The 13,010-nt window shown below is 50.7% G+C and overlaps 1 protein-coding gene across 1 annotated transcript; it reads left to right on the forward strand.

The window, feature by feature from the left end:
* The first annotated feature begins 17 nt into the window (after nt 1-17).
* Nucleotides 18-12,296, forward strand: MCM4 (minichromosome maintenance complex component 4). The gene is made up of 17 exons (XM_043483131.1): nt 18-746; nt 902-971; nt 1,094-1,183; nt 1,304-1,467; nt 1,553-1,654; nt 2,690-2,785; nt 2,870-2,965; nt 4,803-4,941; nt 5,865-6,085; nt 6,463-6,583; nt 6,952-7,211; nt 7,485-7,850; nt 8,278-8,405; nt 9,282-9,489; nt 10,238-10,466; nt 10,893-11,026; nt 11,687-12,296. The coding sequence occupies exons 2-17, from the start codon at nt 908-910 to the stop codon at nt 11,777-11,779; spliced, it is 2,511 nt and encodes an 836-aa protein (XP_043339066.1). The 5' UTR covers nt 18-746; nt 902-907; the 3' UTR covers nt 11,780-12,296.
* The last annotated feature ends 714 nt before the right edge of the window (nt 12,297-13,010 follow it).

A 13,010-nucleotide genomic window follows, 5' to 3' on the forward strand; every position in this document is an offset into this window, starting at 1 on the left:
CACAGCTGCCTGGGCCTGGCCCTGCCCCTTAGGACTAGGGGGCGAGGTGCTGGGCTGAATGGGGCCTTAAGTGGGTCGGGGAGAGGGATCCATGATCCCCGAGCACACCCACCCTGGACCCCGTAATGCTCCGGACTCGGATGCGGGCGTGGGGTCCCTGCTGGAGATCCTCGAGGAGGTGGCCTGCCCTGTAGGACCGGCGGCTTAGACATCCTAAGTTAAGATACACAGAGCACAATGCATTCAAACTTCGGGAGAGTCAGGAACCCAACCGCTCGACCTCCGGAAATAGGTGCGGAGGACAGGGGGCGAGCTGGAGGTGGCCAAGTGCCCGAGGCATAAAGAGACAGGCTAGGGCTCGGGTCAGGGGCCACTGCTAGTCCTTGGTAACGGGGCTCTGGGTGGGGGCGGTCGTTTGGAATCCCAAGGGACACAGGAGCTAGCCCCAGCCGTGGGGGCCCGCCGGGAACGCTGCCTCCACAGATTTCCCGCGAAATCGCGTTCCGGTTGCGGACAAGACCATTCTAGAGGGGGGGCGCCAAGCCAGTTGTGCGTAGGTGTCCTGTGAGCCGCGGAAGGGCCTCAGCCGTCGAGTTCCCCCTATCGCTGCCCAGTGGTGCCTTCCGGGGGCGGGGCCGCGCGAGGACGCTGCCGCGATTGGTGGGCCGCAGCTGTGGGCGGAGCCAACGGTGCCGCCGGCGGGAAATCTGCGTACCGCTGAAGAGGAGCTGAAACGCGCACCTTAGGTGGGCCCGGGAGGGGTTGGGGGGTAGGGGGTTGGTTGGGGTCGGCCGGGGGGGCGCGGGGGTGTAAGAGTTGAGGGGAGGGAAGACTGGAGCGAAGGAAGAGGGGCGGGAGTCTGTAGGGAACGTCCACGCAAACCCGCGTCCCTGTTGCGCAGACCGCCATGTCGTCTCCTGCATCTACCCCGAGCCGCCGCGGCTCCCGGCGGGCCGCCCCAGCTCAGCCACGTGAGTGTCTGGTCCCTGCTGTGCCCCGCGGGGTCCCCTGGGAGGGCGGGCGGTGCCGGGTCAGCCCCTGTACGGGCCGGGTGCCGCCGGCGCCGACGCCGCGGTGCCCTCCACCCCCGCAGGCCAGGACCTCTTGTCGTCCGGAGAGCCGCAGCCGCTGCCCTCGTCTCCTGGCGCCGAGCCCCGCACCCCGTCCCGCGCGCCGCCCGCAGGTGAGCTGCCCGGTTGGGAGTCGGGGGAGGGACCTGGCGGGGGGAGTGGACGACCCGCTGGGCTCCTTCCCGCCACCCGCCCCCCCCGCCCCGGCTCACCCGTGTGGATGCGATCCCCAGCGGTCCCCCTAGACCTGGACTTGAGCTCGCCGCTGACCTACGGCACCCCCAGCTCGCGGGTGGAGGGCACCCCTAGGAGCGGCGTGCGCGGCACTCCCGTGCGGCAGAGACCCGACCTGGGCTCGGCCCGGAAGGGGCTGCAGGTGGACCTGCACTCGGACGGGGTGAGTTCAGGGCCGGTCGGGGCGCGATGGGGTGCGCGGTACGGGCGGTCCCCCGAACCGGCTCCCGTCGCCTTTTCCTGTGCAGCCGGCCGCAGAAGATACAGTGGCGAGCGAGCAGTCTTTGGGCCAAAAACTCGTGATTTGGGGAACAGATGTAAACGTGGCAACGTGCAAAGAAAACTTTCAGGTGAGGTATCATTCCTCCAAGCTTAGAAAATGTGGGAGCATTTTCTTGGACCTATGTCCAAGTGCCCCAGTGTTTAGGCACAGATGCTTACATGGCTCAGAATCATAAATGTAGTTTTTAGGAAGAAAAAACATGCTTGTTTTCAAATTCTGACCCCACTCCTACTATTATTTTTGTGTAGTCGAGTTGGCTTACAATATTGTGTTAGTTTCATCTATACAGCAAAGTGATTCAGTTACAGTGATACGTTTTTTTCTGATTTTATTTCATTATAGGTTACTAATAAGATATTGAACATAGTTTCTTGTGCTATATAGTAGATCTTTGTTGCTTTTCTATTTTATATAAAGTAGCTTCTGTTTGTTAACCCCCTACTGCTAGTCTATCCCTCCTTTCCCCTCTCCCCCTCCTTCTTGGTAACCATACATTTCTTTTCTGTGTGAGTGTGTTTCTGTTTTGTATGTAGACTCATTTGTGTTATTTTTTAGATTACATACATAAGTGATAGTGATACATAGTACTTGTCTTTGTCTGACTTACTTCTCTAAGTATAATATTGTCTGCACCTATCCGTGTTGCTGCAAGTGGCCGATATTTATTTATTATGGCTGAGTAGTAGTCCATTTTATATAAACACATATATGTCACTTTGTGTGTGTGTTTCTGTGCATGGTTTTTGTTGCCACACTGGGGCTTTTCATTGCAGTGAGCAGGGGCTATGTCTAGTCGTGGTACGTGGCCTTCTTACTACTGTGGCTTCTCTTGTTGCAGAACGTGGGCCCTAGGTTGTGTGAGCTTCAGTAGTTGTGGGGCTTAGTTGCCCCGAGGCAATCTGGGCTCTTCCCAAGGGTGGATCTCATTCTCTGCATTGGCAGTTGAATTCTTAACCACTGGAGCACCAGGGAAGTCCCGTCATATCTTCTTAAGCCAATTGTTTATTGATGGGCACTTGAAAGATACATGCACCCCAGTGCCCATAATTTGAGTAGCTGCTTATTCCTAACTGCATTAAGCTTAATCTTTCTCTTTGTTCAGAGATTTCTTCAGCGTTTCATTGATCCTCTGGCTAAAGAAGAAGAAAATGTTGGCATAGACATTACTGAACCTCTGTACATGCAGCGACTTGGAGAGGTAATGAAATGTGCTTACCTAAAAATTCAAATTAACTGTTTTAAAACAATTAGCAGAATATAACTTGTTTGTTCTATTCTATAGATTAATGTTACTGGAGAGCCATTTTTAAATGTAAACTGTGAACACATAAAATCATTTGATACAAATCTCTACAGACAGCTCATCTGCTACCCACAGGTAAGAATTTGGCTTTGACCTTGGCAGACTACACTAAACATCTAGAACATCTGCAGGGTTTCTGGATAGCATTCTTCTCAGTAACAGAATATGCCTGCAGAGTGCCCGTGTCTGTGTGTGTGTATGTGGACACTACAGGGGATGAGAGGATGGGGCAAATTGAGAGCATAGTAGTGAGGAAGGTGTGTGTATGTACACTTAGGGCTGATTCACTTTGTACAGTAGAAACTAACAATACTGTAAAGTAATTATACTCCAATTAGAAAAAAATAAGTGAACATATAGCCATCATATGACACAGCAATTGCATGTCTGGAAATTTATCCCAGAAGAACAAAAGCTTATGTTCACATAAAAACCTGTACACAGATGTTCATAGATGGAATCAGCCCCGATATCCTTCAGGTCAGTTGTGGGCAAACAGCTGTGGTATGGCCAGTCTGGAACATGCCTCAGAGGTAAAACATACTGTGATTTGGATGGATCCCACAGGAGCAATTCCAAAAGGTTACATACACATCCAAAAGGTAATGTTAATGTATGGTTCCACTTACATAACATTTGAGATGAAAGAATTTTAGAGATGAACATATGAGTAGTTGCTTGGGGTTACAGAGAAGGAATAGGGGAGGGGAGCTCAGTTTGGTGACAAAGGGACAACATAGGGATCTTGGTGGCTTTGAAGGACTATTCAGTACCTTAACTATGGTGACAGATTCATGAATCTATGCAGGTGATAGAATTGATAGAACTGAATACACTCACATACACATACAAGAGTGAATACATGTAAAACTGGGAAATCTGAATATAAGTGAATTGTACCAAGTTAATATCTGCTTGTGATATTAGACTTTTTGCAGAATGTTATCATTAATGGAAACTGGGCAGAGTCAGAGATCTTTATATTTCTTACACCTGCATGTGGATTTACAATTATCCCAATAAAAAAGGCAATGAGAATTTAAAAAAAAAATTTTTTTATAAATAGAATATGCCTCAAAGAGCCTTTTTGTTGTTTTTCTCTTTTTTCCTTTAGCCATGCTTCATGGCATGTGGGATCTTTCTTTTTTAAGTTGAACACTTTTTTTTTACATATTAACATTGAAAATCAAGATATGTGTTACTTTTGCTGGTATGTCATAGTTTGATTGGCAGTGTTTCTTCATATATACATAAGGTAATAGTGACTCACAATAGTGTGTTGGGTTTGATGATGTAAAATATCTTAAATGAAAATGGTCACACACCTGACATGTCTTAACAGGATGTGTTAACCATACTACAGTCTTCTCTGGGCTTAAGGTCAGGCTTGATCAACAAAGCATCAGTTACACTGATCCTATTAATAGCTGTAAGCTTTGGAGGCAAGCAGACTTGTTATTAAATATTGATTTTGCTGAATTGCTGTGTAACCCTTGGCTCAGTTCCTCGGCTTCCGAGCAGCCATTTCCTCATCTACAGAACGGAGAGCAGGTGTTAACAAATTTGGGTAAGAATTATAATTTAACCTACATTGCTATCATTTTGGTATGGAGGAAAAGACATGAAAGTATGGGCTTGTGTTACTAATTAAAAGCCTACAGCCATGCCAGCACATCCTGATGGAACTACTACTGTAGACTCGCCTCTTTAAGTCAAGTGAGAAAGTGCTGATGCGTGAGATTCCAGTGTGCCCAAGGGTTTGTGAACTGCACGTGTGTGATTTCTAGGGTAATGCTTCTGGATTATACCATGTTCTTTTGTTTTTATGCCTTGCTAATGTCAGTTGCTTTATTACATTTAATCCTAAGCTAAAAATACAAGCATAGCTTGGCATCTTACGTTTGTTTTTTAGGAAGTCATCCCAACTTTTGACATGGCCGTCAATGAGATCTTCTTTGACCGCTACCCTGACTCAATCTTAGAGCATCAGATTCAAGTGAGACCGTTCAACGCCTTGAAGACTAAGAATATGAGGAACCTGAATCCAGAAGGTACTGTCTTTCCCCTAGTTTCATTGAGATACTGTTGACATATAGAAGGTAATGTTTTTAACAGCAGGAAAATACCTTACGTGAGAGTCACTTCACCAAGGAACCTTAGAGGAATTGGTGACAGTGACGGTGGTGGACTGAATTGACAGAAACCAGGAGTAGGCTCCGTTGTGCCACATGCTTGTAGCTCCACCATTCCTTTTTTTATTAATAACAAATGAAATTATATCAAAGATATAATAACTTTTGACAGTTTTCTATCTTAAGGTAAACTTACCCAATGATGATAGTTTTACAGTTACTTTACTAAGTAGGCACTTTCTCAGAATCAGTGTAGAAAACAGATCTATAAAATATTGTCCCTTCCCTGATGCATAGGAGGAAGTCTGGTTTGGTAAGTAAGAGAAGAGGCAGAAGAACAGTGTAGGGGCCTCAGCCCAGGTAGACGGTGCGCTCGGCCCTGTTCAGAAGGGTTTGCAGCCGAAGGTTTGGAAAGCAGACCTGAAGCTTCTGTTATTTATTTGGGGAAATCCTATATCAGGGCCCAAAGTTATTAGTGGGACAGGTAAGTCTGAACCCCACACGTATAGTGGATGGTGGGTGTGGCTGTAAAGAACATTATCACAAGCACATGGGCTGTTGCAGCCGCGTCATCAGTCTGGTCGTCCCCAGGCAGCCTGGCTGGCCAAGCTTAGTGCAGGTCAGTAGACTTGAGGGGTTGAGAGTAATCTGCACAGGAGGAGCATCCCAGGCCAGAGCTGAGGGTGCCCAGCGAGGTGTCGGTGCTCTGGCCAGAGAGTCTCCTGTGACTCCAGCACCCCCACGCAGCCTGCAGCGAGGTCCTCCAGGGCTGGACAGCAGACCCAGACCCTTGCAGAGGCCCACGCCTGGCTGGGACGAGCCACATTCTCTCCACCTTTCAGACATCGATCAGCTCATCGCCATCAGTGGCATGGTGATTAGGACATCCCAGCTGATTCCAGAGATGCAGGAGGCCTTCTTCCAGTGCCAAGTGTGCGCCCACACGGCCCGTGTGGAGATAGACCGTGGCCGCATCGCTGAGCCTTGCGTGTGTGAGCGCTGCCACACCAGCCACAGCATGGCCCTCATCCACAACCGCTCCGTGTTCTCCGACAAGCAGATGGTGGGTGCCCCCTCCACGTTCCCTGTCCTTGTTCTGCCCCTGCCGGATCCTCTGAAGCCCAGTGCAGCCTGTCCACTCGTGCGGCCCTAAAACCGTGCTTCCTGACTGGGTTGACCTGGAAGGGAGCACAGCCCAGAATGGACTAGAAAAGCAGGCAGAGGGTGATGCAGGCATACTCACCGCGGCCCTGATGTGGCCACCCCACCCCCACGTGGGGGAGTGTTTAATCAGCAACATTCTCAGAATGGAGGTGAGACTGAGTTGCTGGAGACTAGTGTGTTGTGGTGAGCGCAGCCATCTTCCAGAGAGATGTCCCTAGGGCAATGGAGGTGCTGGGCATCTGGACATCCTGAGATGTCTGTTACCCGTCCTTCCAGATCAAGCTCCAGGAGTCTCCTGAAGACATGCCCGCGGGGCAGACGCCACACACAGTTGTCCTCTTTGCTCACAATGACCTCGTGGACAAGGTCCAGCCTGGAGACAGAGTGCACATCACAGGTGAGGGGCTCCACCATCTGACCTCTGATGTGGTGCCTGCCCAGACAGTAGGCTGTCTTCTGCTGTTGTCCAAAATAACCAATGAGCGACTTTAAATATGTGAGCTTTTTGGATTTCCTTCCTTTTTAGATTTTTGGAACAGGGTTTTAGTATTTTTAGTCAAATTATTAATAATTGTGCATTCACTTAAAGAGAAATGAGAATTCTGTCTCACACTGTGATGCAGTGAACACAGCAGCAAGCAGGCGCCGTGTGGAGGTGGGGGTCCCGAGTCAGCCTCACGGCTGTGCTCAGAGCCCCCCAGAGCCCTGCTCCCTGCGCTCTGGGCTGAGAGCAGGCAGGTGAGAGGGTGTCCTTTGTGCCCTCAGGCATCTATCGAGCCGTCCCTATTCGCATCAACCCCAGAGTGAGCAACGTGAAGTCCGTCTACAAAACCCACATTGATGTCATTCACTACCGGAAGACCGACTCAAAGCGTCTGCATGGCCTTGATGAAGAAGCAGAGCAGAAACTTTTCTCCGAGAAACGTGTGGAGTTGCTCAAGGAGCTTTCCAGGAAGCCAGACATCTATGAGAGGCTTGCGTCTGCCCTGGCGCCAAGCATCTATGAGCACGAAGATATAAAGAAGGTAACTGACCTCAAAAGGCTTCTTGTGTATGGCCAGGCCTGAAAGCTCAAGGTCAGGTGGTGTGAACACCTGGAAAGGCTGAGCCTCAGCCCGAGGGTGGAACAGGGGCTGCACCCTCATCTCCATCCCCGGCTCACCCATTTCCAGGCAGGCCCCCCGTGGCTTCTGACATGCTCTCATCCTCTGATCTCTTCAGCATCCATTTGCAGAGCCCCCTGCCTCTCCACCGCCCACCTCAGGTGAGTGCTGAGTCCTGTCTGTCTGTCTGCCCAGGGAATCTTGCTTCAGCTCTTCGGCGGGACGAGAAAGGATTTCAGCCATACGGGGAGGGGCAAGTTCCGTGCAGAGATCAACATCCTGCTGTGCGGGGACCCAGGAACCAGCAAGTCCCAACTGCTGCAGTACGTGCACAACCTGGTCCCGAGGGGCCAGTACACGTCCGGGAAGGGCTCCAGTGCCGTGGGGCTCACCGCCTACGTCATGAAGGACCCTGAGACTCGGCAGCTGGTGTTGCAGACCGGCGCCCTGGTGCTGAGTGACAACGGCGTCTGCTGCATCGACGAGTTCGACAAGATGAATGAGAGCACGCGCTCCGTGCTACACGAGGTCATGGAGCAGCAGACACTGTCCATCGCCAAGGTCAGCCACCTGCCCGTGCTGACGTCTGCGTGGGGGTGGGGGGTGGGGCCTGAACCCCACAGCCTCTGGACCTACAGCTCGGGAGACTGGCCAATACTGCTGTCGGGTCCCAGCCCATCCATGTACTCTGCAGGACCTGTGTCCTCTGTGCGGTACTAACTAACGTAAAGCCTGGCGCTCGTAGAACTGGAGTCTGTCCTAAATCTCACGCCAGGGGCTTGGTTTTTGAGAAGGATGTAGTCACAGCAGATGTTTACCTCCACCTCCATCCTTGGCGTGAAACCCAGCTTAGCTTCCCCAGTGGATGCTACAGGCACCGTGCTTGTGGTGCCACGGTTCCTTGGCAGAGGTCACGTGAGGCAGGGGCTCTCAGCTCCTGCCAGCCTCAGCATGAGACTGCTGACCACGCTATCTGTCACTCTGGCAGGCTGGGATCATCTGTCAGCTCAACGCCCGTACCTCCATCCTGGCAGCAGCAAACCCCATCGAGTCTCAGTGGAATCCGAAAAAAACCACCATTGAAAACATCCAGTTGCCCCACACACTCTTATCAAGGTATGATAGCACATGTTCATCAAACAGATGGTTTTATTTTACTTATCTGTGAAAGGTTCAGGGTGAGGGTGAGAAGGAAATAACCAGGATTAACACAGCCAATTTTCAGCTCTTCATGCCGGCGTCGTCATGCCGGCATGGTCTTCATGTCTGCTCAGTCATGGGTCCTGAGATGAGGACCATGCATTTGCTCACCTTAATGCATGCTCGTTTCTTGGAGCACTTGGGGTCTTTCTTCTCCATACTGTCAGAAACCCACCTCTCGCCACTCTCGGTCCTATAGCCACTGTAGATAATCAGCAAAGTGCAGAGAGCAGCTTCCTACAGTAGACAAGGGTCAGAGCTACATTTTGGGGAGGGGAGACATGTGACCCAGGCCTCCCCTCAAGGATGGATGTATTTCATAATGGGTTTTAGAATTTGGTTATTTCACTTCTGTTTTTTTCTTTCTTTCTTTATTTTTTTTATATATTGTAGTGGTTTTTGCCATACATGGACATGAATCAGCCGTGGATTTACATGTGTTCCCCTTCCCGATCCCCCTTCCCGCCTCCCTCTCCATCCCATCCCTCTGGGTCTTCCTTCTTTCACTTCTTACACAAGTAGTTCTTTTCCCCAACACAGCTAAATGTGTTTCACTCACCTCCAGTCTTCAGAATCACAGCAGTGTTTCCCTCGGGAGCCTCCTGCTTCTGACTCACCTTCAGCGCCCAACAGTTGTTCCCAGGCAGACCTGAGGGCCGGGGCAGGAGACCCGAGGACCTGGGCTCCTCAGACCACCTGGGCCAGGCACGCCTGCCCCCTCCCATGGAGGCCGTGGGTGCACCCTCAGGTGTGTGGGTGTCCTGACTGGGAACCGTCACCATGTCTCCTCAGGTTTGACTTGATCTTCCTCATGCTGGACCCCCAGGACGAGGCGTACGACCGGCGCCTGGCTCACCACCTGGTGTCCCTGTACTACCAGAGCGAGGAGCAGGCACAGGAGGAGGGCATGGACATGGCGGTGCTTAGGGACTACATTGCCTACGCACACAGCACCGTGATGCCGAGGCTCAGCCAGGACGCCAGCCAGGCCCTCATCGAGGTACCCGGGGCCGGAAGGCTGCTGGGCCCTGCTCAGCTCTGAAACAGTTCTTGTTGTGTCAAGAACAACACTGTCTTCTACAACTGTTTTCCCTCCTGTGTTGCAAAGTTGACTTTTCCAAGTGTGGAAGAAGAAAAAGGATTCATTTCTACAAGTTGTGCATTCATTTTATATTTAAGTTCTTGTAAGCACAGTGTATTGAAGACCAGGGTGCCCGAGTTGAAACATCAGTGAGGCTGTTAATACCTAGTGACTCTGTGATTCTGGTCTCTGAGCTATATTTGCTCATTTCTAAAGAATTGAAGTATTTTATGTTCACTTCTCAGTACCTTTTACGTGGGCAGCAGTGCCTGGTGACACACGCATGAATGTTGTGACATCAGGAAGGTTTCTGGTGCTTTGGTGGGCTTTTCATCCTGACAGTCCTGAAGATGCTCAAGTGAAAGTTACACGTGATTTGTAGTTTTCCATCTGGGTCATCTGGAGGAAATTATGTCATCCACATGTATACAGTTTACCTTTCGTGTGCTCTGAGTCAGTGACCCTTGGCCTGCTGTTATGTGATCCTCGCAGGGTGTGAACAAGCCAAGTCCTCAGCTCCCTCCCCAGCACCACGTTCCCCCCACCGGGTGCCACCCCTCCCCTGGATGAGGGTGGAGGCCTAAGGCTAGACCCCACTCTCTATCCCCTCAGGACTTCCCTGCCTGGGGTCACCATGTGAGGAGTCAGCATGTCTCCTGTCTTGCAGGCCTACGTGGACATGAGGAAGGTTGGCAGCAGCCGAGGGATGGTGTCCGCATACCCCCGGCAGCTGGAGTCGCTGATCCGCTTAGCAGAAGCCCACGCAAAAGTGCGATTTTCAAACAAGGTGGAGGCCATTGATGTGGAGGAGGCCAAGCGCCTGCACCGGGAGGCCCTGAAGCAGTCAGCCACCGACCCGAGGACAGGCATCGTGGACATCTCCATCCTCACCACAGGTCAGCCTTCCCCCAACATGGGTGCTGCCCTGTCTCGGGTCAGAGCCCCCATGAACATGCGATGAGGCTGGGAGGAGGCAGACACTGACGCACTCGGCCTAGCTCTGTCCCATCCAGCCGTCTGTCCAGGCACCAAGTCCCCTTTAAAGGAGTGACTCAGGCCCTCGTGAGGGGACTCTGCTTCTGTGTGGACTGCTGGGCTCTCTCAGTGAAGAGTTGCAGCTCTGAGCTTTTAGAAAACTGGGGGCAGGATTCAGACCTCACTCTGACTTTGTGTGTTCTGGCCACTGTTCCCTTACCTTGTCTGGTGACAAGACTAAAGATTATTTTAGACTAAAGTTGATTTATGGCTGAAGAAGTACTACTAGAGATTTGAAAGGTATTCCCTTCCTTATGGGAGAAACATTTTGCTTTCTCTTAACTCAGGAATGAGTGCCACCTCTCGGAAGCGGAAGGAAGAGTTAGCAGAAGCATTGAGAAAGCTTATCTTGTCGAAAGGAAAGACACCAGCCCTGAAATACCAGCAGCTCTTTGAAGATATTCGGGGACAGTCTGACATAGTAAGTGTTTACGTGGACATTTTGTTTGTTTAATAGTTTTCTTTTCCCTTGATGCTGCTTTAAATTTTTTTTCCCTAGCTTTCCCCCTTCATTTACTGCTTGAGTAATAAATGTAGATACAGATAAAGAAGAGAAGTAAGGTTCCCATCCACCATCTGGGAGTGATCACAGTGAGAATTTTTTCAGTCTTCTGTGTGGATGTAGACGAGTGGTTTTTGAGCCAAGTCAGTGGCTTCTTGGATTTTTGGTCAGTGACAATCTTAGCTCGCTCTGTGCCACTGAACCCACTGTGACATGTTCATTCTGTCTCGTGCCTTCCCAGTCATGTACTTGGCTGATGGACATTTAGAGTGTTTGCAGTTTTTGGCCGTTATTAGGAAAGCCAGGTTCACGGCAGGGGCTCTGCTGGTCAGGACTAGCCCTTGCCTGCTTTCCTGACACCCCTTTCTTATTGGCCCCTTGTGACCGCTGAGTGGTGCACACAGACCGGGGCACCAGGCCTGTGGTGCTGAGCATCGGGCCCCTTGGGGGAAGAGTTGGAGCATGAAATGTGTGTCCAGCCGCCCCGAAGGCAGGAGACTCCAGTGGTTTCTGAATTTGGGCTCATTGTGTGTCTGGGTAGGGCAGCTCCAGAGGTAAGCTCTTTGCTCTTCCCCGAAGGCAATCACCAAGGACATGTTTGAAGAAGCGCTGCGCGCCCTGGCGGATGATGACTTCTTGACAGTAACTGGGAAGACCGTACGTCTGCTCTGAAGGCCTGGGAGCAGCACCGTCCTGGCCCTGCCACAAGTAGGAGGAAGGGCTTCAAGGTCATTGCTCGGCACCATGAGAATTTTCTCATGTGGCTTCAGTTTTCCTGGGAAGCCAGTGTGTTCATCTGTTAACCCGTCCTGGGCCATCTGTGAGTGTGGGCAGCAGAGACTGTTCCCTGGAGCACCAGGGCTGAGTGGTGTGTCAGTGCAGACGGTAGGATGCGGTCTTCTCTGCAGACTGCAGTCTTGGTCCTGGTCTGTGCTGGACTCTGTCCGGTACTGGAGACACTTGGGTGTTCCTGTCCCTCCCTGTGAAGAGGCGACAGACCCTGCTGAGTCCTCCAGGCTTGTTTTCTTGTCTACAAGAGGCTGGTAACAATGGGGTTCCATGTTAACTTGTATTGCTTTGCTCTAATATGTAAAACTTTTTCCTCGATAAGTGATAGAATAAGTAATACTTGGTTGTCTGGCATTTTTCATTATGAAAAAAGGTTTAATAAACACTGCTTTTATGGAAATTCATTAGTGATTCGTAAGTCACTAATAAATTTCATCTTATTTAAAAATATCTTGGTTTTAGCAGTCATTCTCATAAAACCACTATTGGCTGCAGTCTCGGGCAGAAATACAACTGTAACAAGTAATCCCTGAAATGTGTAACTGTGTGAGTTTGGCCTTTTTATAACTTAGAGTCACCATTCATTGGGAAAGTGTCCAGACGGAACCGAGTGTTTAAACAGCATTACATTGGGAGTCGGGTGGAATCTGAGGTCACCTGAGCAGTGTCACCTTTGACTTCCTCTGAAGTAACACATTAATGATGTTTTTCTGAACTCTAATTCAGTACCAACATGGAATTGAAGGCTGCAAATGAAGTTTGATTTTAAGGGAATTTGAGTCGAATGAACCCAATGAAGGTTCTGTTGTATAGGATACATGTTTATTAGGACGCATTTCTGGTCCCTTTTGGCCTGGGGGGGGGGTGTCCCCAAGAGTGGGGGAGAGTGGGAGGGTTTGTTCCCTTTACAGAGCCAGGACAGAAGGATGCTGTTGGGGGTTTGCAGGCAATGAGGTAGAGGAGGAAGAGTACATCTCCCTGGAGAGCTCTGCCAGACCCAGTTCCAAGAGCTGGAGGGTGAGCGTGAGGAATCACCCTTGTGCCAACTTAACCCCCTGCGGACTCATTCTCAAGTGCTGGGGCAGGAAACCTCCTGCAGACTCACCCTTGTGCT

This window comes from Cervus canadensis, chromosome 12, assembly GCF_019320065.1.
Source record: "Cervus canadensis isolate Bull #8, Minnesota chromosome 12, ASM1932006v1, whole genome shotgun sequence".
NCBI classification, from domain to species: Eukaryota; Metazoa; Chordata; class Mammalia; order Artiodactyla; family Cervidae; genus Cervus; species Cervus canadensis.